Source organism: Thamnophis sirtalis, unplaced genomic scaffold (assembly GCF_051295495.1).
Source record: "Thamnophis sirtalis isolate CommonGarterSnake01/CBP01778 unplaced genomic scaffold, rThaSir2_p1.2 scaffold_3, whole genome shotgun sequence".
Lineage (NCBI taxonomy): Eukaryota > Metazoa > Chordata > Lepidosauria > Squamata > Natricidae > Thamnophis > Thamnophis sirtalis.
This window is the reverse complement of record NW_028261383.1, coordinates 13,563,058-13,587,818: the sequence shown is the minus strand read 5'-3', so window position 1 is coordinate 13,587,818 and position 24,761 is coordinate 13,563,058. Positions and strand designations below refer to the sequence as shown.

General features: G+C 43.8%; 1 protein-coding gene across 1 annotated transcript in view; it reads right to left on the bottom strand.

Annotated features, from left to right (window-relative positions):
* Window positions 1-24,761, bottom strand: part of LOC106556477 (pregnancy zone protein) — a 71,445-nt gene that overhangs the window by 15,815 nt on the left and 30,869 nt on the right. Inside the window, 13 exon segments of the mRNA XM_087711344.1 lie at window positions 6,188-6,400; window positions 7,000-7,226; window positions 9,914-10,079; window positions 10,819-10,893; window positions 12,394-12,550; window positions 13,054-13,135; window positions 14,907-15,083; window positions 16,674-16,757; window positions 17,040-17,091; window positions 18,959-19,080; window positions 19,658-19,784; window positions 20,754-21,045; window positions 23,270-23,486. Of these exon segments, the coding sequence (XP_087567470.1) occupies window positions 6,188-6,400; window positions 7,000-7,226; window positions 9,914-10,079; window positions 10,819-10,893; window positions 12,394-12,550; window positions 13,054-13,135; window positions 14,907-15,083; window positions 16,674-16,757; window positions 17,040-17,091; window positions 18,959-19,080; window positions 19,658-19,784; window positions 20,754-21,045; window positions 23,270-23,486 (1,991 nt within the window).

Below are 24,761 nucleotides of genomic sequence, written 5' to 3'. Positions count from 1 at the left end.
ATACCTTGTGGCTTGGAAACATTTTCCCCCCTCCCACACGGAATGGGTTGATAAGTCCCACGTTCGTGCCCCCCGCTTACTCCAGAAATTTTATGCTGCTTATCCCGACAAGCCTTGACTTTTCTCCTTTCCCTCTCTTGTTTGTTTGTTGTTTGTCTGTTTTGTTTGTTTTTTCTTCCAGGCCTGACAGCCTTTTTTCCGGGGGACGGCCGGATGTCAGCTTCTGCTTTGCTGCTGCTTCAGCTGCCATGAAACGGGAAGGGGGAGGTGTGTATGTGGGAGGGTTTTAATTGATGTGCTGGAGGACTGCTGAAAGGAATGTTCTAGGATGTACCAGTCGTTGGGATTTACGCATGCGTACGTGTTTCCCGCCTGCATCAACGGCCTTCACATTCCATCTTGGCCTGTCTTTTTGAAGTTATCTCACACCTGACATTTGAAGGACTTATGATTGGACTGGAGCTTTGATCCTAAGGGGGGGGAATGGGCTTTGCTATATATCAATTGCTTTCGCGCCATATTATTCAGATTTTGCTTCACTACTGCTCGCTTACCATTTATAATTAGTAAAAGTACTTTGGATTTCCAACCCATGGAGTCTCTTGGTCTTCTTTCCTAATTATGGAATGGAGTGGGGCGTGACACTGCAGCCAGCCCACAACCATGGAGCATAGTCCCAGAGTGGCCACTGCCGGAAGACTCGGCAGCGGATCTCTGGAGTTTGGAAGCCTGTTATGCTCGGAGCATGATGGTGGCGTCAGCAGCAGGGCTGCGGTGGTGGCAGTAGGGCCCGGCGGTGCTGCCCTGGCCTAGCCCTGCAGGGAAAGCTGGGCATGGTGAGGCTGGGAGGCACGCGAGCTGGAGGCAGAACAAGTGTTTGCGTAACCTCTTTCCAGCTGGGCAAAGCACCACGCGGCTTAGAGCCTTTGGGATATTACTGGGTCGGTGAGTGGCGCTCTACCCGGCTAGACGGAGGGTTGCTGGGCGGCTGCTCATAAGCATGGTCACCTCATGGCGGCTTTGTTGCGCTGCTGCTACAGCGCAACACAGCCGTTTGCCCCTGAGGCTGTGCCCGGCTCTTCGGACGCCCGCTCACAAGAGAGCAGCCACCTGGCAACCCCAAACCAATAAGCCCCCTCCAATAATAAGGCCCAAGCAAAATTGGGGGGGTCAAAAGAAAATAAGACCCTGTCTTATTTTCGGGGAAAACATGGTATACTCCTGTGCGTCTTATACTCCAAAAAATACAGTCATTTTGTTGATTAAATCGTACTGAAAGGTGCTCCTTGGTGCTCTCTGAGATTGGTTGTTTTCTTGCAGATGTTTCATTCCCCAAATTAGGTAACATCATCAGTGCTAGTAAAGAGTTGGTTTTCTCTCAGTTTATATTCCAATGGCTTGCCCTGTCAGAGTGGACTTGGGAGTTCTTTGGTTGGACTGTTTACTATTAACCTTTTTGGCAATTCCTTGACTGGGATATTGTTTAATTCTTGATTGTTGGTCTGATATTAATCTTGGAGTTCATCTATGCTCATCTGGGTGCTGATTGCTTTTGTTCCTTTTCTGGCAACAAAATTAAATTGCACATTGCCCAGAGCCCTTCTCCGAGGAGAGGGGCGGTTAACAAGTATGAAATATAAACAAACGAGCAAACAGCATCTTTTTTTTTTTTTTTTTTTTTTTATTTTTATTTTTATATTTTAAATATTTTATTTCATTTTCATTTTCATTTTCATTTTGTACAATCACTTATATACTGTGCAAAGAAAAAAGGAAAAAAAAAAAAAAAACCCCAACATAACACTTCATTCCCCCATACACCCTCTCTTCTCCCCCTCCAACTTTCCTTTCACCCCTCCAACATTCCCCTCTTCTACTTCCCTTCCCCCTCAGACATCTCCCCCTCCCTCCATTTACCCTCCTTACATTCCCTCTCACTCCCTCTTTACTTCTCCCTTCTCTTTCCCTCTTCTCCCCACTTTGGTGTATCCATACAATTCAATTTGTTTTTTACAATAAAAGTAGAAAAAGAAAAAAAGAAAAAGAAAAAAAAAACGGCAGTACACAAGTGAATTCTTATTGTTCTAAGGATTGAAACTGTAATTCCACCCTCCCCCCTCCCCCCTATAATCCCCCCTCCCTAACCCCCTTACGGCTTCGCAGGTCCCATGCCCGGCATAATTCTTTAACAAGCATTTAAGTATAATAAGGCCAACTAACTTTAAAATTTAAAAAAAGTAAGATAAAAGTAGCCAAAAAGAAAAAGGAAAAATAGTAGAAAATAAGAAATAATAAAAAAAAAAACACCCACACTCACACACAAAAAGGAGAAAGAAACAAAAAGGGTCATAAGCCCACTACGTTACCACAGCTTCCCATTATCTATAAATCTTAATCAATGTGACTCATTCCAAATTTCGATTATTTTACTACTTGCAGGGTTTCAAACTATATTAGAGCCAGGTAAGTTGATCAGTTAGAATTCCCCAACTAAAAATCTCCTTGCTTTGTCTATCTATTCAAACCTTTAATTTATCTCCTTTTTTATCCAAGTATCCAAACCTTTCTATAACACCATTAACTCAAATACTTCTTTCATTTTTCATTTCCAACACCTCCCTTTCTATCCTTACCCACCTCCACATATAAATTTTTAACCTTCCACCCTGCCTTTATCCATATCCACATATATATTTTATCCATATTCGTTGCTCCTCCCATATTTACTCCACTTTCCTGAAGATTCTCCGACCAAACTTTCTTAACCTTATATTGATATAGCAACTCAAACAAACATCAGCTTACGTTCTAGCCCCATGTAATCTAATTAAACTTTCGCTGCCCTTCCCTCTCCCACGCACCTCCCAACTCCGTTTGTCCCAAACCACAACTCAAAAAGATCACAATTTCCGCTCTCTTCACCTAAAAGAATAGTTCATGCACAATTAAAGTTAGAGTTCAAACAAAATTTCTGTACAATATATGTCCCCAATCAGCAACGCTTCTTTCAGTCTCCATGTCTCATCATCGATATGCCACTTTTCCATTTTATCCCAGACGGAAATCATAAAGCTTTAAAAACATCGCTAGTCTTTATTCTTTAGTCTTCTGCCCTTCCGGAAGAGAAAAGCAACACGCTCCACCTTGTAGCCACGTGTCTCGCTGTTTGTCTTCTCCTTCTCCCTGTCTCTCCCCAGATCCGGATGAATCAGGAAGTCCCGCCTTCAGGGTCTCGTAGTAAAATTTTCGGGCTTCACAGACAGAGTTAATGCGGTGTTTTTGGTCGCCAAATGTAACTGTAATACCAGCTGGGACTTCCCATCTATATGAAATCTGAGAGTTTCTGAGTTCTTCGGTTAAGAAAGCATACTGTCTCCTTGTTCTTAACATTTGAAATGGTATCTCCTTAAAAACAATCAAGTCGTCCCCGTCAATTCTCAACCTCTTTCCGTAGAGCCTCTGTGTTATCTCATTTCTAGATTCCCTTGTAGTAAAGTATATTATTATGTCCCTCGGAAGCTGTCGCTGTTTTGCTACCCAGGAATTCTGGCGGTAAATTCTTTGAATCTGCCAATCAAAGTTAAGTCCCGGACTTCCCACCAAGCGGCTGAAAGCCTCAAAGAATGTCTGTTTCAAATTCTCCTGTTGGTTTTCACGCAGCCCTCTAACACGTATAGCAAAGGCAGACTTGTTATAATTTAATTTGACAAGTTCTTTTTGTGCAGATTCAATTTCCTGTTCTAACGTTTGAATTTTTGATATCAGATTAAGGTTACTTTCTTCCAAAAGTTCCAATTTGTCCTCCGTTTCAGCAATATAATCTGTCATGACTGTCATTACTCCGATTATATCCTGCTTTGCCTGAGCAATTTTAGCATCAAATTCATCAGATAAATCCGAAATCAGTTGATTAATCTCCTGTCTGAAATCATTAAGCGTTTTAAGAAGGAATTCTTGTGTTAGCAAATCTCCCGTGGAGGGTGTAGGAGACAAGGGTAGCGGCTTCATGGCATTTTTTGGAGATATATTATTAAGGAGGCGCTTCTGTTTAAGTTTGGGAGCCATTCCAGAATAAAAATAAGAGACAAGCAATCCAGCGAGCCAAAAATCAAAGTCTGTGCTCCCCTCAGATAATCTTTTAGCAATTAGTACGGAGAAGCCTTCAGGAGGGTAGGGTCAGCTAGCTGCGTCAGATCAAACACAAAAGCTACGAGATCGCCATCTTGTGACGCAGTTAAAAAAAGAAGAAAGGGAGCCTTTTGCGAGATTGAAGCTGGTATTTTAAATAGTAATAGAGAAAGTTCCTCGGGAATGTTCCCCGCCCGAATTGGCTTTTAAATAGCTTAGTTTTGTCCTGGGGGGGAGGCAATCTGCCTAGGCTGCAAAAAAAAGCAGCGCGGAAAACTGGCCGGAGTAAAGGCTCAGCTAATGTTGAACCTCTTCTCCATTCACAGCAAAAAAAAAGCTATGAATTACAAAGAGATCCTAACGACTGACCTTCTCCCTGCCCCTTTCTGCCAGAAAGGGGAGATATCTATAGATCTTATAAGATATACGAACCAGAGTCCTGGCAGGAGCTTTACTTAGCTCCCGACGGCGGCAGCCCCTCCCCTCGAAGCCGAGCAAACAGCATCTTAAATTGCTCCCAGAAGGAGTCGAGAGCAAGTGAAGCTTGCACAACAGAGATATTAAATGGGTAAACCTAAGAGCACCCATCACTGCATACACTGCAGCATTCTGGACCAATTGTAGCTTCCAAATGGTCTTCAAGGGCAGCCCCACGTAGAGCAAATTGCAGTACTCCAAATAGGAAAAGGAAATCTCCTGGGAGGAGTGCTTCATTCATGTGTACAATTTAGTTGCTAGCAACTCCCAAAAGACCCTGGATGCGGGGGTCTTGCTTGGCTAGTGTAAACCATTCCAACCGTGTCAGAAAATGGCTTCTCTAAAACATCAGTCTCTCACCATTTTTCTTCCCCAGTGCTTTTCTCCCTCCCTTCTCAGCAGAGACATGCGGTCAGCTTTAGCCCTGATGAGGCACTTTTTAGACTTGTGGTGGACTTCAACTCCCAGAATTCCACAGCCAGGCATGCTCAGTTCTGATTTAAAGCGACAGCATTTTTCCCCCTTGCAAAGTAAGTTTTCCCATTCTTTTTCTTCTCCCTCCCCCTCCTTCCTCCCTCTCTCCCTCCCTCCCCTCTCTCTCAAACAGACACACGCACACAGAGAACTTCGATTTCTCTCTCATTCACTCACTCTCAAAAACAAACACAGAAGTTGGATTGGATATATTTTCCAAAGGCTTGAAAGCAGCTCCTCTGACATACCCCCCCTTCCCCTGCTGCCTTCCGATCAAACTTTTTGAATTCCTCCCCCTTACCCACACGGACCTTTTCCAGCTGTTTCAGAGACGATTTCAACTCTGCTTCTCCCTGCCCTGCCCTGCCCTCCCCTCTTGAAAAGCCAGAGCTCAGTCAGACTGAGCTAGTTGCTCCCAGAATACTCTAAAAAGCCTCTTACAGGAGGCGAGAGAATATGTGCCTCATTTGCATAAGGAATTCTTTGCTTGTTAACCCTTGCTTAACTCTTAAAAGGTGAAAAATTCCTTATGCAAAAGAGGCCCCTCATTCTCTGGCCTCCTCCTAGTTAATACTGAGAGCAGACACCAAGCCACTGTGACTTGAAATCTGGTAGCAACTACCCTGGCTTTAATTATTTTAAGAAAATTATTTAAAATCCTTTCCTTTCCCTGAGGAGACTGGTGAGGCCCCGCCTCCCTTGCCTCTAGTGACTGCACGTCCCTGCTTCTCAGGTCTCTTATCTTTCATAACTGACATATGGAATGTATTCCGTCAAGACCCGAATGGCTTCTAAAGCAGCATTAGATGGATCCACAGAAGACAGGTCTCTCAGTGTTCCATGTTATTTCCAGAATCAGGACAGCAGGTCCCCACGTGTCAAGTTATGGGAGAATTATGAGTTCTGTCTCCTGCTTTTCATGAGTGGTCACCATGAGAAGCAAAATGCTAAATGGCCTGGCTGCTCTTATGTTCTCAAAGATATTCTCCATCCCTTATTTAACTTCATGTCTTCTTCATGCCTTTTCCTCTAAACTTGCATTCCCATAAGTCCATTGGGATCGCAAAATAGATCGTCACTAGGCAGCGGCACTGGTCTCTTCTCTCACCTTCATAAAGATGCAACCGGTCACCTCAGTCTTGTAGTTCCCTGGAACTTGGGGCAGATCTTGGCACTGGAGCAGCAGAGAGTTGTGCCTGTCCACATGGAATTCTCTCAGGACAGCATCTCCTGAACTCAAGGTCACTCTGGCATCGATGCCATCCTTGGAATAAGTAAGTGTCCTGTATTGGGAGAGGGCCTGGAGAGCCACCACTGTATCCTGAAAGAGAAATCAAAATTGGAATGGAATGGAGATTCCCAGTCATCCAGGTCATGGTTGTTTTTCAAGAGGCAACTGGGCCTTCTGGTTTTTCTTTGAAGATATTTTGCATCTCATCCAAGAAGCTTCTTCAGTTCTTTCCCACCACCCATCCAGAGCTGAAGAAGCTTCTTGCAAGAGAACTGAAACATCCTCAAAGAAAAAAAAACAGAAAGTCCAATTGCCTCTTGAAAAAAAGCACTTTTGGGACAATGGAATGGAACGGAACGGAACAGAACAGAATAGGAGCTGGAAGGTACCTCGGAGGTTTTATAGTCCACCCCCCTGCTCAAACAGGAGAACCTATACCATTTTAGATAAATGACTGTCCAGTCTCTTCCAATGATGGAGCAGCCACAATTTCTGAAGGGAAGCTGTTCCACTAGTTAATTGCCCTCATAGTTAGGAAGTTATCTCTCTTGAATGACACACCTCAGCTGGAAATCCTGGGAACTGAGACTCCAGCACATCTGGAGGCCATCCCAAGGCATATCATATCAGATTCGTTTCCAGCTGCTCCTTCCTACATCCTCTTGGGAATTTGTGAGGAGCAAACATACCTGCGTAGAGGCGTATCCTCCATTGGAATTCTGTTGTTTGGTCAACCATTTGACAATGGCATTTGCTGTTGTTAATTCTTCCGCGGACGGGGACGGTTTTTTGGTCAGGAAAGCAAGGAGCACGTAGGAGGTGGCCTCTACTTCAAAGGATGGAGCACGCAAATAGAAGGGAAAATCAGATCTCTGCTTTGGCTTCCAGGACCTCTCCCAGTGGATAGAGCCATCCTCTTCAAAGAAAGAAGTTAACTTTGGGTTACACACACAGTCCAAGGACTATCAGAGATATATCAAGTTACAACTGGTATCTGTACAAAAACATTTGGTTATAGTATGCAATTGGGGAAAAGGAGAAGCACATTACAAGTAGTCCTCAACATACAACTGATTACTTAACAATTATTCAAAGTTATGACGGATCTCCTCAGAGCTACTTATGACCCATTTTTTGAGTTAAAATATTCAAATTAGGACCACAATGGAGCCCAAAATTTATGATGCTAAGTGAAAAATTTGTTAAGTGAGGTTTGCTCCATTTTATGACTTTCCTTGCTACAGTTGTTAAGTGAATCACTGCAGCTATTACATTAGTAACACGGTTGTTAATTGAATCTGGTTTTCCCATTGTCTTTGCTGGTCAGAAGAATGCTAAAGGGAATCCCGTGACTCTGGGACACTGCATCCATCATAACTATGGCGATGCTACAACGGTCAGAAGAGTGAAAAATGGTCATGTCTCTTTTTTCAGTACCATTATAACTCTGAACGAAGTGAACTGTTGTAAGTCAAGGCAAACTGTTGTATGTTGAGGACTAAGCGAAGTGTTGTAAGTTGAAGACTACCTGTAAGCACGCACACTTCCATGGTCATGTGATCACATTTTGGGTGCCTGGCAACCAACTCACCTATACGACTGTTTGCCGCATTCTAGGAGCATGACTGCTTTTGCCAGGTACTGGCATTTTTACTTTCAGTTTCTAGTGAAAAACTAGAAAATGAATTCTCCTAACAACCCCCATGTTTACTTAATGACTGTCGTAACAAAATGACTGTAACTTTAAGTCCAGCCACCTGATGCCTCAACTTATATCTGCAATGACTTATACTCATTATTCTGAGCTCAAGTACAGCCATAAGTTGAGGACTAACAAGTAGAGAGGCTTCAGTGAACCCCAAGCCAATAAATCACCCCGTTACCATCATAATAAGGGCCAATAAGATCATTAACAGAGTGTTAATATGATGCTAATGTGACAGGATTCATTCCATGATGGCCAGAAGGCGTATCGTCTCCAGCTTATCTGCCCATTGATAGAAAGATCCGTCTCAGCTATCTTATCAGAAAAGCATGACTCTTGAAAAATTGGCATTTCAAAAGGAACTTTTACTGAGAGAAAGTGATTGCAGAGAACTCAGGCGGAGTCTGAAATTCGTGCGAGAAGCATTAGGCTAATTTTCCTCTTCAAACCCCACCCCAATGCTCTGTGTCCAATATGATGCCGCAAAGATATTTTGAGCACTCTGAGGTAGGATGGTGATAGTCGTTCCTCCTTGGGGATGCTGCAACCTTGGTAACAGGCTGGAACCGACTGGGAGGGAGTCCATTAAGAGCCAAGGTGGCGCAGTGGTTAAATGCAGCACTGCAGGCTACTGCTAGATCAGCAGGTCAGCGGTTCAAATCTCACCGGCTCAGGGTTGACTCAGCCTTCCATCCTTCCGAGGTGGGTAAAATGAGGACCCAGATTGTTGGGGGCAATATGCTGACTCTCTGTAAACCGCTTAGAGAGGCCTGAAAGGCCTATGAAGCGGTATATAAGTCTACTGCTATTGCTATTGCTATTGCTATTGCCATCCTGACACTCCAGTCCCCTTCCCTAATTCCCATGCAGTTACAGCCAAAGCGAAAGCATTCACCCCATGAAGAATCCCTCCTCTCCTTCGGAATGGCAGCATCCCTGCAGGGACCTGACCTCTGATTTCCTTCCAATGTTTATTAGTTAGTTATTCGTGGAATCAGTGTATGCTTTCATCTTTATATAATGAGATGGGCAGCAAGTACATTTACTAAATAAATATTTATGATAAATAAATAAATAAATAAATAAATAAATAAATAAATAAATACGTATGTATGTATGAAAAACACTTGGGGCCATCATGATAAAGGGATATAAGATGTTGAGTGCTAAAATGATACTAATGTCAGAAACTCAATTCATGGCCAGAAGGCACATCTTCTTCAGCTCATCTGCCCACTTATTTCCTTCCAGTGGTCATTAGTTAGTTATTCATGGAATCAGTGTATGCCTCCACTCTTATTTACTGAGATGGGCAGCAAATACATGTAATAAATAAATAAATAAAATATAATCCTAGATAAAAAAAACACAGCCATTTTGGGATCATCTTCAGGGCTGCCACAGTGAGGCCGGTTGGAGCTGTGGGAACGTAAGGGGGGAGATAGAGATAATTGGCGAAGGGGGATGGGCTGTGTAGCCAAAATAGCATTCTTTCCCATGGGCGCTAAGGATGTTCCTACCAGGTATTGGAAGGGCTCAGACAAAAGCCAGCCAGAGTTGGGACTGCGACCTGATTGGACCATGTGATGAACACGTGACCTGGGGAAACTTTGGATTTTGATTCGTATGGGGAAAACCTCAGGTCCTTCAGAGTCTGGTTTTCACCAACTGTGCCAATATGCCATTCCTAACAAATTCATACTTTGAGGAAACTCTAGGCCTCAAGGTTTTGATTGCTTTGGGTCTATTACTTGGAATTCTGACACTTGGGGCTATAGACACTTTTCTTGACCGGGGGTCCAATAAACATTATTCTTTGCATGCCAGTAAGGTTTGTTGCACATCTCCGATTTCTTTGGAGGGTACCTAATTTTCATAACAAAGAACTCATTTCTCACCGTCTTTCACAGCTACTTTTAGAAGGGAGTCCAGCATTTCTTGCCTCTTCTCCTCCTTCCCCGCCAAAGCAAAAGCGTACGCCAGCAGAGCCCGGAGATAAATGTGGATCTCTTTTGCTTCAGTCGCCTTCTCCAGGCAAACTAAAGCATTTTGCACCACGGAATGCTGCAGAGGAGAAGACGTTTAATGGAAGTCAATATAGCAGTATACAAAGCATATTCATCTCCACCTTCTATTACCAGTGTCGTGGTCATTTGCAATTAAGCAGAAGCTAAAGTAAATCACCACTTGGAAATGAAATTTCCCAATGTGCGCCACAGGAGTTTGAGCTGGCTTTACACCAAAGAGAAAGTCGAGCTGTTCTTCCTGCCGCTTCACCCAAGGCCCCCTCCCTTCCCGGAGCTGCCTCACAAATAGGCACAACTGAAAAAGTTCAAGACTGTCAGAAATCTGATTGCCTGCACAGAGCAACAGGTTGTCTCCTCACCAAAGTAGTGCCTATCTATTTAGTTGCATAAAACATGCTTTTGAATTGTTAGGTGGACAGAAGCTAAGGCAAGTGACAGGAGCTCATCCTGCCACAGAGGGCTTCAGCTCAAACCACCAGCATTGAGACCATCTCTGAGATTAAGCCACTGAGCCACCGTGCCTCTTAATTGAGTGGAGGGAGAAAAGGACAGAATTGATTGGAGAAGAGGAGAGATAAGGAAGACATAATCGGGCTTATTCAGCTTATACAGCTACATTTTGGCTTCATCAGACTATGACGTGGCTTTGCGTGTGCCATGAAGCTGGTCAGATACAGTCTATTTCAGTAGCCTAAATGATTGTGAACTCCATGACCAAGTGGGAACTTGAACATGTTTTTCCTCACTGCTATCATGGTTGCACTTTGCACACTTACAGTGGGAGGTAGCGGCACTTCCAGCAACGCAATGATGATGTAAGTTGAAAGAGTAGTCAGGTCATCAACTCCCCCCTGCAGGAGAGAGAGAGAGAGAGATCAGCTGCACCTATTATACAAAGAACTTCCACCATCTTCTAGCATCTTCCATATCTATATGATATCTCCCTCACAAGAAATCATGGAGTCTTGGGAACTGAGCAATAGAGAAATCCTAATGGTGCTTTTTCAGGAGGCAACTGGACTTTCTTGTCTTTTCTTTTGAAGACATTTCACTTCTCATCCAAGAAGCTTCTTCGGCTCTGACTGGATGGTAGGGAATGGAAGGATTTACATTCCTTGCAGACAGCTGGTCATTTGAATTCTCTTAGTGAGTCACTGAGGCCACTAGGAGGTTTATCTGTGTTCTCAGGGTCACCTGAGTAGTGCAAATGGCTTGGTTGCAGGAAGTTTTGTGTCCTGTGTCCATTCACTGTTGAAGGCAGGCGCAGACAGTTGAGGCTGAATCTGTACTGTCTGCATCTCAAACAGAAGTGCAAATGGTTTTGTAGTCTGTAATTTTTCTGGCAATCCATTCAAACTCCAGCACCATTCGAAGGGTTCTCATCCCAAAGTGCATAGCTAATGCACATGGATGCTGCACATATCTGTCCGTTTTTTGTGTAAAACATTAAATCCTGACTACTGAATATTCACAAGTCTTTCTGTTTTGTCAATAATGTTCTAGTTCATAAACAAAAAGATAGTTCCATATTTTCTTCCATATTAGAAATCCAGAGTAATTCCCAATCATTCTCTATATGGCCAAACCAACTCAATCTGTATCTTCAATTCATATTCCTTCTTGAGCTCATTCACTTAATGATGGTCCAAAGTTGCAACAGCCTTGGAGAAACCGGCTTTCAGTGCATCCTCAAAACTACGACTCATATCACTCACCCCACCCTCTCAATTTGGGTATTTGGCAACTGTATTTACAACAGTCTTGTGTGATCACAATATGCAACCTTCCTGGCCAATTTCAGACAAAAAAAGTGAATCGTGGAAACTAGTCTGGTTTAACAACTATAGTAATTTGTTTAACAAGTACAGTAAAAATGGTTGTAAAATCAGTTTGATCATGTGATGCCTTGCTTAAATGATTATATCATTTAAGGTCCAAAATTTCAGTCCAATTGTGGTTACAAGTCAAGTATTCCCAATATAGCCAATGTCAACTCATAAAGTTTCCATGGTGAGGAAACTGTGGGAGCGCATTCTACGCATACCTTCGGCTAGAGTCGGATCTCAGATTACTACAGCAGGCTTGTGGGAGTGCACCTCATTGGAGAATGTGATTTATGATACAGACTGAAAGGAGGGAAGGAATAAGGGTAAAGTTCAGCTATAATTCAAATGAGGCTCAGATCTGACTACAAAAAAAGGTATTGCCAAAATGCTCCTAATAAATGACTGGTTTTCTTTTGAAACTTGACTCAAGGCTCATGAATCAATTAGGGCATCTTTTGGAAGCCTGACACCCAACTCTCATTTCCAAAGACTTGTCTCCCTTTTCTCCCGCCCCACTTCTTGTACCTTGAGGGCATTGTTAAAAAGAGACCCAGTGCTCCGAAAGCATCCATTATCCTCCTGCTGCTGTGTCAGGAAGTTCTGAGCGTCGTTGATGTGCTTGTCTTCCACAAAGATTATGGATCTCGCCTGAGCAAAAGATTTCAGCACGAAGGCCGTCAACCTGCAAGACAGCCCAGAGCACAGGAGAACCTCATTTTTCTTTTTCTAGTTCCCATGATCCTACAATCTTTAGCCCTCTTGGGATTGAAGAACCCATTGAAAGAAGGTATCAAGAAAGTTAGGAAGGCAGCTATAACGGGGCAATCAAAGCCCCCTTTTTCACCGGCAATGTGGTGGTTGCAGAGTTATCTTCATTTTTTAAACTATTCCCGAGTATGCCGCCACTTGATATGGTTACCACGTTTCTCTTCAATCTCTAAGACTGCTCCCACCCACACAGACAGTTAACATACCAGAATATAAACTGACAGCAAACAACACACCTTGCCAGTACTGATGATATTATTTTGTCAGGGTAAGAAAAACAAGTAAGCTCAGAGAGCCTCAAGGATCCATCATGTCAATATTCCCTTTATGGCTCCTGAATTTTCTGAATGTCGATTTGGTTAATCCATCATTGCAGAAAGCTTGATAAACACAGCCTGACGAACAAAGAAATCTTACCAAGTGTTCCCTTCCTCTGAACCTTTTCCAAAAGTGCTGTAAGAACCATCGGGATGCTTGTAGTTCAGTTGCCTTTGATAACCTGAAGTAAAAGAGGGAAATTAGAAGGGAGCAGAGCAGCCTGTGCGCTTCTAAACCCAAGTGAAATATTTCCTTCAAGTTGTGATTCATTTCGAATAGTCAGTTTGACTTGGAAATTGAGCCAAACTGGCTTTGAATCTCCAAATCACATTTGGAAATATTATTCAGTTGGCTTGACTAACCTCTTTCAAAGATTCCCTTTATGATCCCTTGGACACTGACCTTTGGCAACTGGGTGCTTAATGTTCAATGTTCCTAATTTTTACACATTTTGTTTGTTCATTTATAATTTTAATTCAATGATTTATTGAATTTATATTGCTGCCTATTCACCCATGGCGACTCAAGGCAGCTTACAGAATATAAAACCTCGTTTAAAACTATAAAATTAATTTAAAAAATCAAATAAATTAATATGATATTATAAAATCGCCCCTCGTCCCAGCGACAACAGATCACACGAGCCATTTAATGGGCTCCATCCAGCTTTGGGTTCCCCAGGCTTGCTGGCAGAACCAGATCTCCAGCACCTTCTTGATGAGTATTAGAGTGGGGGCCGTTCTAATCTCTGGAGCAATGATGTTCCAGAGAGAGAGAGAGACCACGGAGAAGGCCCTTCTTCTGGGTCCCACCTCCCTAGGGTGGGTGTCAGCAACCCGTGGCTCTGGAGCCCTTTGACCCCTCTCCTAAAGCTCCCTGCCGATGTGGTCACATGACCTGCTCTCCACCCCAAGAAACTGGCCCAACCCAGCCGTGGCCAATGCCAACCACTCTAACATGAAGGCTGATGGGGTGGAAATGGGATCCAGGAGGAGGGTACGACAGAAAGGGGGACAGGCCCGCAGCTGAGGAGTGAGCACAAGTCGCAGTGGTCGCTTCCCTGAAGACGACCCTCCTTCTCTACATGGGGCTGCCCCTGAAAAGTGTTCGGAGACTACAACTGGTCCAGAACACAGCCACGCGAGCGATATTGGGTGTACCGAGATACAACCATGTTACACCCATCCTCCGTGAGCTGCACTGGCTCCCGATCGGTCTCCGAACACGCTTCAAGGTGCTGGTTATTACCTTTATAGCCCTACATGGCTTAGGACCTGGATGTCTACGAGACCGTCTTCTGCCACATACCTCCCAGCGTCCAATAAGATCTCACAGGATGGGCCTTCTTTGGGTGCCGTCGACTAGACAATGTCATCTGGCGGCTCCTCGGGGAAGGGCCTTCTCTGTAGCTGCCCTGGCCCTATGGAATGATCTACCCCCAGAGATCCGGATCCTCCCCACTCTCGCGGCCTTCCAAAAGTCTATTAAGACCTGGCTTTTCCGGCAGGCCTGGGGCTGTTGACCTCTTGAATGAGGTCCAGCCCCACTAAGGTTGAGTGCATGTTGTGTCTTTTAACTTGCCTTGTCTTTCTTTTTTAAAAAATTTTTTAGTACTCTTTTAAATTCTTTTTATGTAAGCCACCCGGAGTCCTTCGGGATTGGGTGGCATATAAATTTATTAAACATTAACATTCTCACGTGACCCCCCTGGCCAGCTGTTGTGGGGCCAGGAGTGCACGCAGGAGTGGAGATACCCAAACTGGTTCTCTATATTACTAATGTCTCTTGTTCCCAACATCCGGAAAGATTCCAAGTGTCTCAGTCAGCCTAATCTGTTGAATTTACAACCTCCTGTATCAATACCAGTGACCGATTTGTCGATCGAGCCTTTGAAAGTTCCCAACTGCAGCAGGTAAAAAGTGAGAGGAAAATTCCCGTGGGATGCTTCTCACCAGCCTCTAGGTATCCAACAGCCTTGGCTTTGATCTCCTCCGTCAGTTGTCCAGTGTTATTGAGATATTTCAGGATGTAGATATTGGGGGCAAAGAGGGCCATGTTCTGCTCCCCACAGCCGTAGGGCATCTTGAGAAGCTGATTGAGATTCTTTATCGCTCCTCCTAAAATGTCTCCTGAGAAAGGGAAAGAAGAGGCCATATGATGGAGAGGATCTTGCCAACTTTGATTTCCCCCCCTCACTGTTTGAATACCCAGAGAATTTTTGCAATTTTCTTGCAATCTTAGTATCAAGTCCCTTGCCAACGTTGCCATTCCAAGGGGGAGAAAATTGCCATCTGGGGCAAGATTCTTTGCTTGCTTTTGCTGTAATCACATGGGATTTAGGGAGAGGGACCAAGTCAACGTGATAGATGCCTCCAAGCCAACTGTCGCCTGTTACCAAGGTCACGGCATCCTTTGGATGAACCATTATCAAAGTAACACCTCAGAGTTCTCAAAACACTTTGGAGGCACTGTATTGGCTACTGGTGGACCGGGGACCACTGTGGTGGGATTTGAATGGGAAGAATAGCTTAATGCTTTGCATGGGAACTTCAGATTTCACCTGACCTCTCTGCAAACACTTTCTCCCCCTAAAATTTCCTTTCAGAATGCCAATTGTTTCAAGAGTTATGCTTTCCTGAAGAGGTAGCTGAGGCAGATTCTTACATTTAACCCATCGCCCCCAAACTGCCAACTGCAGTGACTATCTAACATGCTGGAATACAGGTAGTTTTCAATTTACAACCATAACTGAGCCCAAAATATATGTTGCTCACCTAAGTGAATTATGCCCTTTTTATGATATTTCTTGCCACCATTGTTAAGTGAATCAGTGCCAGGGGTTGGCTTAAAGAGCACTCAGCCCAGGCTTAATGGAAAACTGTCAGCCATGGATCACACAGATAATCCTCAGCTCATGATCACAATTGAGCCCAAAATTTCCATTGCTAAGTGTGATAGTTTCTTGCCACAGTTGTTAAGAACTGAATCACTGCAATTCTTAAATTAGTAACATGATTGTTAAGTGAACCTGGCTTCCTCACTGACTTTGTCAGGTCACAGAAGCTGATCACATGACCCCAGGACACTGCAACCGTCATAAATATGAGTCAGTTGCCAAGCATTTGAATTTTGATAAACACGTGGCCCAATATGGGGGAACAAACACATCAGGACTATTTTCAGCAGTCCACCTGCATTTAAAAGACACGCACCACTCTTTTGAAGACAGAAAAGTCCATATTTTGGACAGAGAGGACCGCTGGTTTGAAAGAGGGGTCAAAAAGGCCATCTGTATCAAAATTGAATAGTCCACTCTCAATAGAGAGGGAGGGATATGATGTTATCTATCTCCAATCTACAACACAGGCCTTTCAACAGTTCCAAGGAGGCTCCACACCAATTTGTACCACTCAGGTGACGCTGAGGACACAGATAAACCTCCGGGATCTTAACGTCCTGCTAAAAGGATGCAAATGACCAGCTGTCTGCAAGGAGTATAAATCCTTCCATTCCACATCATCCAGTCGGAGCTGAAGAAGTTTCTTAAATGAGAAGCAAAATATCTTCAAAGAAAAACCAGAAAGTCCAGTTGCCTCTTGAAATGGTAAGTCAAGGACTATTTGTCTATGGAATTGGAGCAGCTTCCAGACTGACCCAGGGACCTTATGTGGTAAGGACAGAATTGATTTCCAAATTGTGTAGCACGGTATCTCACTTACCCAGCACACAAAAGGAGGCCTTGGCTGAGCCTTCTACAACATTCTCCGGTAACGTCAGAGGAAAAGATTTGGACTTGGGTTCTCCTATAAAAGAGAAACAAAAAGAGAAGTTAGATCATGGTGTCCCTGGCACTGCTATTCTAACTGGACTCTTGGTATACATTCTGTTTATAAAGTTAAGCTACAATAGGGATTTTGGCAGGAATCAAATTGTTCAAGAGACCACTTCCAATATTTATATCCTTTCCCCCCACTCCTTCCTCTCATCTAGGCTTTCATGAATGTTTGGGTTAGGGAGGTGGTGATATTCTTTTTGAAAAGAGCATTTAGAGTAAGTTAAGATCTGTGTCTACAAGGGCAACATACCAGGTGCACAGAGAAGAGAGTTGAACACCACTTCTTTCTCGATCCCTTCAGGCTTCAGCAGAAAAGAAAGGGAAGGAAAAACGGAGAGTGTTAGAGTCACTTAGAAAAATCGCTGTGGACATAACGTCTGAGTTAAGTAGACGAGCACCAAGAGGAAATGCAGTTGAAACAAGTAACGAGAGAGATGAACCATCAAGAGGAGCACTTAGAATTCATATCACTGGATACCTCAACACAGAATTGCTTTGTGTTGTTTCTGAACAAGGTAATTTCTGAGGGTGAAGGTTCGTTCTCCGAGCTTGTGGGTTGGTTTCCGAACTTTTCATTACCAGGCTGCATAACATCTTCAGTGGAGTTTAGGGGAGTTTGGTAATTTTATTATCTAGCCTGGTAACGAAACATTCGGAAACCAACCCAGAAGCTCAGAGAACGAACTTTCATCCTCATTCTACACCCGAGCTACAGATGTTCACCACTATTGCAAATGAAATTTCTGTTTTCAGTTGTATTGAACAGCCCCATAAAGATCTACTTGCTTGGTCCCTTGAAGGAAAGGAAAGTTTTATCCATGTGACTAGGAAACGAATGTTAGTTTGGGCTTTTAGACTGATGGAGAAATGTTATATCCTTCCCTCCCTGTTAGTTACTATACAAATTCCTTCAACCCTTCACTTAGTCCACATCTTCAATCCTCAAAACCAGAAATTATGACATTTTTTTTAGCAAAAAATCCATGTGAGGTGTCCAGTCTTTCAAAAAGGGTTTTATTGTTTTTTCTCTCTCTACTCAAAAGAGCAAATTTGGATATTTTCAAAATTCCTTTCTCCACTGTGGGAGTTTCATTAGGTTAGCAATAGCAATAGCAATAGCAGTTAGACTTATATACTGCTTCATAGAGCTTTCAGCCCTCTCTGAGTGGTTTACAGAGTCAGCATATCGCCCCCACAGTCTGGGTCCTCATTTCACCCACCTCAGAAGGATGGAAGGCTGAGTCAACCTTGAGCCGGTGAGATTAGAACCGCTGAACTGCAGATAACAGTCAGCTGAAGTGGCCTGCAGTACTGCACCCTAACCACTGCGCCACCTCAGCTCTTTCCATCATTGTGCCTACATTAATCTTGCTGTAGATCAGGGGTGTCAAACTCAAGGCCCAGGGAGTGGATTTGGCCTGTGGGGTGCTAAAATTGACCCATGGGGCCACCCTGGAAACAGCGAAGGACTCTGCCAGTGAAAATGGAGTTTGCGAGGGCCACAGACACCCTGCGTGAGCTCTGTTTTTACTGTCAAAGAGTTGCAAGGATGCTGTCACAGCCAAAAATGGAGCTCGGGAGCCCATTTTCCCTGGCAGAGCCCTCAGGTCACCACAGGCGCCCCTGACACGAGTGATGTTGAGCAGGCCATGCCCACCCTAGCCACGTCCACCCCGGCCCATCGAGGAGAGCCGCTTGTGGCTCCATGACCTCCATTTTCAGCTGCGACAGCCTCCTGCAACCCTCTGCCAGTGAAAACAGAGCTTGGGAGGGTCTCTCATGGCCTTTGGGACCTCTATTTTCAGTTGCGATGGCCTCCTGCAACACCCTGCCAGCAAAAACGGAGCTCGGGAGGGCTGTGTATGCCCGTTGTGAGCTCCATTTTTACTGATAGAGGCACCATGGGCCATCCTGTTTCCAGAGTGGCCCCACAGGCCAGATCTAAGCAACCCGGGACTTGAGTTTGATACCTCTGCTTTAGTTTTTTAGGCATATAAGTCTAATAAATAAATAAATAAATAAATAAATAAATAAATAAATAAATAAATAAATAAATAAATATTTTCCTCAGAATCATCTCTGACATTTTAGCACAGATATCCACCACCGCTTTACCCAGACGTCTGTGTCACCTCATTACCCAGCCTGGGTTTAAAGCATCCCACATACCTCAACTAATAATGACTTGATCACGGTGTCTTTGGTTCCAACGTTGGGCACCTCCACTACTTCATTTCCACAGAGCTGATCTGAGGTCACGGCCTCTGCACTTGCTTTGAGGTGTATCTCCCCTGGAACAAAAATGGCTCACCTCATTACAATATGTTACCTTTATATTGTAGATTGGGCACAGAGACCCTGCCTCAAGTATGGAACAGCAGAGCCTGCAGCTGGATAGTGGGGAGATGCAAGAGGATGAGAAGAGACCCTCCCTAGTTTCTCGGGTTGTAAAGGAGACAGCGGGAGAATTGAACTTTCAGACTTGTAAGACCCATGTCAGCCTTACTAGGTGGATCAGACAGGAAAAACAACCTGATGCACTAATTCTATTTCATTGTAAATCTACATTAGTAGAATCTTGTACGTAGAATCTAGTATAGATCTCCCACTTTATAGCCCAAGAAACTAGAGAGGATCCCTTCTGAGCCTCTTGCCCTGCCTTCTGTACACCTGTGGGTGATGCAGTCTCCTAGCTGACCGTACCCTAGGCAGTGTCTCTTTGCTCAGTCTCCCAAGGTCTTTCTCACATGCATTACAATCCTTAGGAGGAAATGATATAATTAAAACTCTGCTCCTTGATTTACGTTACACATGGAGGGAAAAGATCATCTTCTAAGTAATGGCTCCACTGTTAGAGTTGCCGCTTACCTAGAATTTTAGGGGTCATCAACCATGACACCGTTTGTCTTCCGTTTGCACAGATACAATAGGAATCCTCCATCTTCTCTATAGGAAATGCCTCAAAGTCATCCGAAGGAGTCAGAGATATTCTGACCTGTCCATTTGGAAAGAAAAAAATAGTTCAATGGGAAATCTATACATCTCCCCCTGCAGTGCAGAGAAAAAGCTCATAATCATCATTTCCCACGAGGCCCCTGTGAGCCTTTCAAAAAGGCCCTGAAAACATGGTGTCTTCAGCAACATTGGGGATCCCACGGGGAGCCTGCACAATGGTCATACTATCATTTCAGGCGGTTTTGAGACCTTGAATGCAAACAATGGACAATTTATATTTACCGACAAAGAAATAAAAGGAGATTAGTATAAATCTATTTCAAGCTGTTTAGCTCTCATCAGCTAGCCATATCCTTCTGGGATTCAAACCCAGGCTACTTCGAATCCCAGAAGGGTACGGCTAGCTGATGACAGCTAAATAGCTTGAAATAGATCTACAGTAGTCTTCCTTTATTTCTTTGTTGGTAAATATAAATTCAACGCAAAAATAGTTTGTCACAAAAGCGACTGCCTACGAAGGCTCCTGGATTGGGGCTGAAAGATGAGAGTGGAAACAGTATGCTCCATCCCATATTTTGGTACACAAATTGCCCTGACAGACCAGTCTCACTGGTGGGGGCGGGGGGGGAGGAAAACAATGGACAGTTAAGAATTGAGGACCTGAAGGCAGAACAAGGAACAATTGATGGAAACTAATCAAGGGGAGAAGCAACCTAGAATAAGAAGAAATTGCCTGAGAACAAGAACCATCAGTGGAATAGTCTGCCTCCAGAAATTGTGGGTGCTCCTTCACTGGAGTTTTTTAAAGAAGAGATTGGAGAGGCATTTGTCCAGAATGATCTAGGTTCCTGCTAGAAGAAGGGGCTTGGCCTAGAAGACCTTCAAGGTGTCTTCCAACCCTGTTATTCTGTTGTTCTGAATTGGAGCAAATAGACTTGGGCAGAGAAAGAGGACCAAGCAATTTCAAGAGCACAAAAGGATCTCACAGCAGTCATTAAGCACTCCTTACCCGGATGCAGTAAGTCAGGTAGGAGAAGACGGTAGCCTTGAGTGGGAAGGCTTCTCCTCGCACCACAGAGTACGGCAAGGTGAGTTCAATGAAGAACGGCTGGAAGGCCTTTAAAGAAGTGGGCTGGGCCAGGCCAAAGCCTACGTCTGCTGAAAGACAGAAAGCTCCAGCTTTCCATTCGGTGATGGTGTCCGGGATGGTCACAGGAACAGCAATCTCTTCGGGTTCTTCAGATACATCACTCTTTCTACTAGAACTATGGACTTGAGAATGGCTATTTCCTTGAGAACCACTGAAGGACACAAGAGAATAGGAAGTGAGGGAAGCAGTCCACTACGGGTAGTCCTCGACTTACAACCGTTTGTTTACCAAACATTCCACGTTACAACAGCACTGAAAAAAGTGACTTATGGCCATTTTTCATGCTTATGACCATTGCTACCACCTCATGGTCACGGGATCAAAATCTGGACACTTCACAATTGGCTCATATTCCCCTTTCGTGACCTTCGGACAAGCACTGTCAACGGGGAAGCCAGATTCACTTAACAACCCTGTCACTAACTAACAAGTTGTAAAATGGGACAAAATTCACTTAACTGTCTCGCTTAGCAAGAGAAATGTTGGACTCAGTTGTGGTCCTCAGTCACTCCCTGCAATGAACTCCATCAAGGCGACACGGGATAATCGCTCACATCGATTGCAAGGAACCGCTTAACAATCGCTTGAAGTTATTATGGTGTCCCACACCCCAAAGTTACACCTTTTCAAAGTTAGGATGGCTACGCAGACACACACCAATCTCGTGATCACATTTTGCAGCCTCCTGTGGTCACATGACTGAGATTTGCAGTGGCGTTTTTTTTTTTTTTGCTGCTTTCTGGTATTTAGTTCTGGTCACCAGCAAGCAACTCCCCATTGGGGAAAAAAAGGATTTGCTTAACAACCATGGTATTTGTTTAATGACCCATTGCAAAACAAAAAAAAATTCAGGGCCAGGTCACTGTACTTCAATTTATAACTGCAATGACTTATGACCTTAATTCCAGGCTCAGTTAGGATTATAAATGTAGTACTAACCATACTTTTTTGGGGGGTGGGGTGGGGGGAGACAGCATAAAAGATTGCTCAGTTCAGTGGTGGGATTCAAATAATTTAACAATCGGTTCTCTGCCCTAATGATTTCCTCCAACAACCAGTTCACCAAACTGCTTAGAAAGTTACCAACCGGTTCTCCCGAAGTGGTGCGAACTGGCTGAATCCCACTACTCAGTCCCAGAGCCGTTGTGCCAAATACCTCAATGAATCAGACGTCTACACAATAATACAGGTGGTCCTCAACTTACAACAGTTCACTTAGTGACTGTTCAAAGTTACAACGGCACTGAAAAAACGGGAGTTACGGCCATTTCTCAAAGTTACAATCTTTGCAGCCTCCTCATTGTCATGTGGATGAAAATGCAGGTGCTTGGCAACTGTTTCATACTTATGACCGCTGCTGTGTGCCAAGGTCATGTGATCCCCTTTTGCAAAATTCTATCAAGCAAAGTCAATGGGGAGGCCAGATTCGCTCAACAACCAGGCTCCTAACTTAACAAGGAATTCAGGTAATAACGATGGCAAGGAAGGTTGTAAAATGGGGCAAAATTCACTTAAGAAATGTCTTGCTTAACAATGTTTGGCAACTGATACATGTTTATAACTGTTGCAGTGTCCCAGGGTCACGTGATCACCTCCTGCAACCTTCTGACAAGCAAAGTCAATGGGGAAGCCAGACTCACTTAACAACCCTGTTACTAATTTAACAACTGCAGAGACCTTCTTAACAAATTCCTCACTTAACAACATATATTTTGGGCTCAATTGCGGTCGTACGTTGAGGACTGTATGTACTTTTTATTAAAATCAGTATTACAATCAAGATGCCAGCTGCTCGTCTTCACAGTCTTTGAAGCTTGCTAGCAACTGCCATAACCAGAGGGAAGGGGGCATCTGGGAAGGGAAGCGTGCTGGAGGTGTGAAAGGATGCTATGGGAAATTGGGTAGTATAGACACTAACAGAGGTGCCAAACTGAGCCATATGCCAAGCTTCAAGGATGCCAGACCTGGGCACTGAGTTCCCAAAATATCGGAACAGAGCCTAGTGGCAATTGCTTTTAATATATAATTTTTGTGCAATTTTTCTGTAGAGCTTGTCTCAGCATCTCTAGTAAAAATACCTTTTTTCCCTAAAACCTATGGAGTCAAGGGTCTTTCTTTCCTAGGGAGTAGCTGGGGCCAGACTGACAGAAGATGGAATTCTAGGCAGACTCCTCCCACTCAAATTTTAAGCAGCTGACTTCTGGTGCCTTCCAGAAATATTGGATTACAACTGATTTCATGCTCAGCCAAGCCAGCCCAAACCCGCCATTGGGGATGATGGGAGGGAGGAGTTATAGCCCTGCATGCCTGGAAGCCCCCCTAGATTGGAGAAATTGGTCTCCAGGGAAATCTCTTAGGCTGTGCCATCCACTTACTTTATAATAACCAGGTCCCATATCCACGTTTCAGGAAAGAAGCGCCGAGATGTCCTTTTAGGGACAGCCTGAACCTGAGTGGGAATGGGAAGCCCTGAAAGAACACCACCAACAATACCACCTCCATGGAATGGCACGGAGGCACTTCCTGGGTTAAAGAAACCTTGAGCAACTCCAGGTATGTGTCCGATGCCAGAGCTGATTGGCGGTGACACCTCTGTAAGAGAGAGAGAGAGAGAAAGCCATTTAATGAGCTGTACTCGGAGGATACTAGTCCCTCCCCTCCCAGATCCAGTTTGGGTCTTTGTCTGCATAAATTCATGGCAGATGACTGGAGGCTTCCAGACAGTTGGGCAACGGGGAAACGATGTCCAATATTTCACCACTGGAAGCCTCAACCTTTCCATTTTCTTTGCTTCATGGGACCCCATACCAGAGTTCAAACATCACCTGTTAGATTACCCGTAAACTCCACCCTCTTTGTGATGGTTAACACCAACCCCTCAATTAAAACTGTTGTTTGATGTCTAAGTATATTCATTCACGTTTTATGGCTGTGGTATTATCCTTTTCATCTTTTCTACTGACCACTCTTATTGGCATTGTATTGCGATTATTACGTACTCAATTATCCAGGTAAAAAGGTTAAATTGTGGCAATTAGACCAAAGTTTATTAAATGGAGACGTTTCATTACTCATCCAAGTAACTCCTTCTGTCAAAATGAAATTTTTTGGTTAGGCATAGAGTCAAAGAATTGTTGGATTGTACTAACTCTTGCAGGGGTTTCTCTCCAAAATGAAACACAATAAGTAAATGAACACTCAATTATCCAGGCCAAAAGTATGTAAAAAGATTACATTATGGCAAACTGAACCAAAGTCCTACTCAATTACTCTTTGACTTTATGCCTAACCCAAAAGTTTCCTTTAACAGAAGAAGTTAAATTTGGATGATGAATGAAGCATCTCAGTTTAGTAAACTTTGGTCCAGTTGCCATGATTTAACCTTTTTACATATTATGATTATTATTACTCTGTTGCTGTGCATATACATTAAGAGCTTTTATACCGGAGACAAATTCCTTGTGTATCTAATCATATTTATTTATTTACTTTATTTATTAATTAGACTTATATACCGCTTCATAAGGTTTTCAGCCCCCTCTAAGAGGTTTACAATTTTTTAGCAAATTGAGTCAGCAACTTGCCCCCACAGCCTTCTCTAAGCGGTTTACAGTTAGCATATCACCCCCAACAAACTGGGTCCTCATTTCACCCACCTCGGAAGGATGGAAGGCTGAGTCGACCTTGAGCCGGTGAGATTTGAACCGCTGAGCTGCAGATCACGGTCAGCAAAAGTGGCCTGCAGTACTGCACCCTAACCACTGCACCAAATGAAGTATTCTGTTCTGTTCTACTCCATTCCATTCTAATTAATATCAGTCTCTCAATTCCTCCCCTCACTGAACCCCAGCACCTAGTTTGATGCGA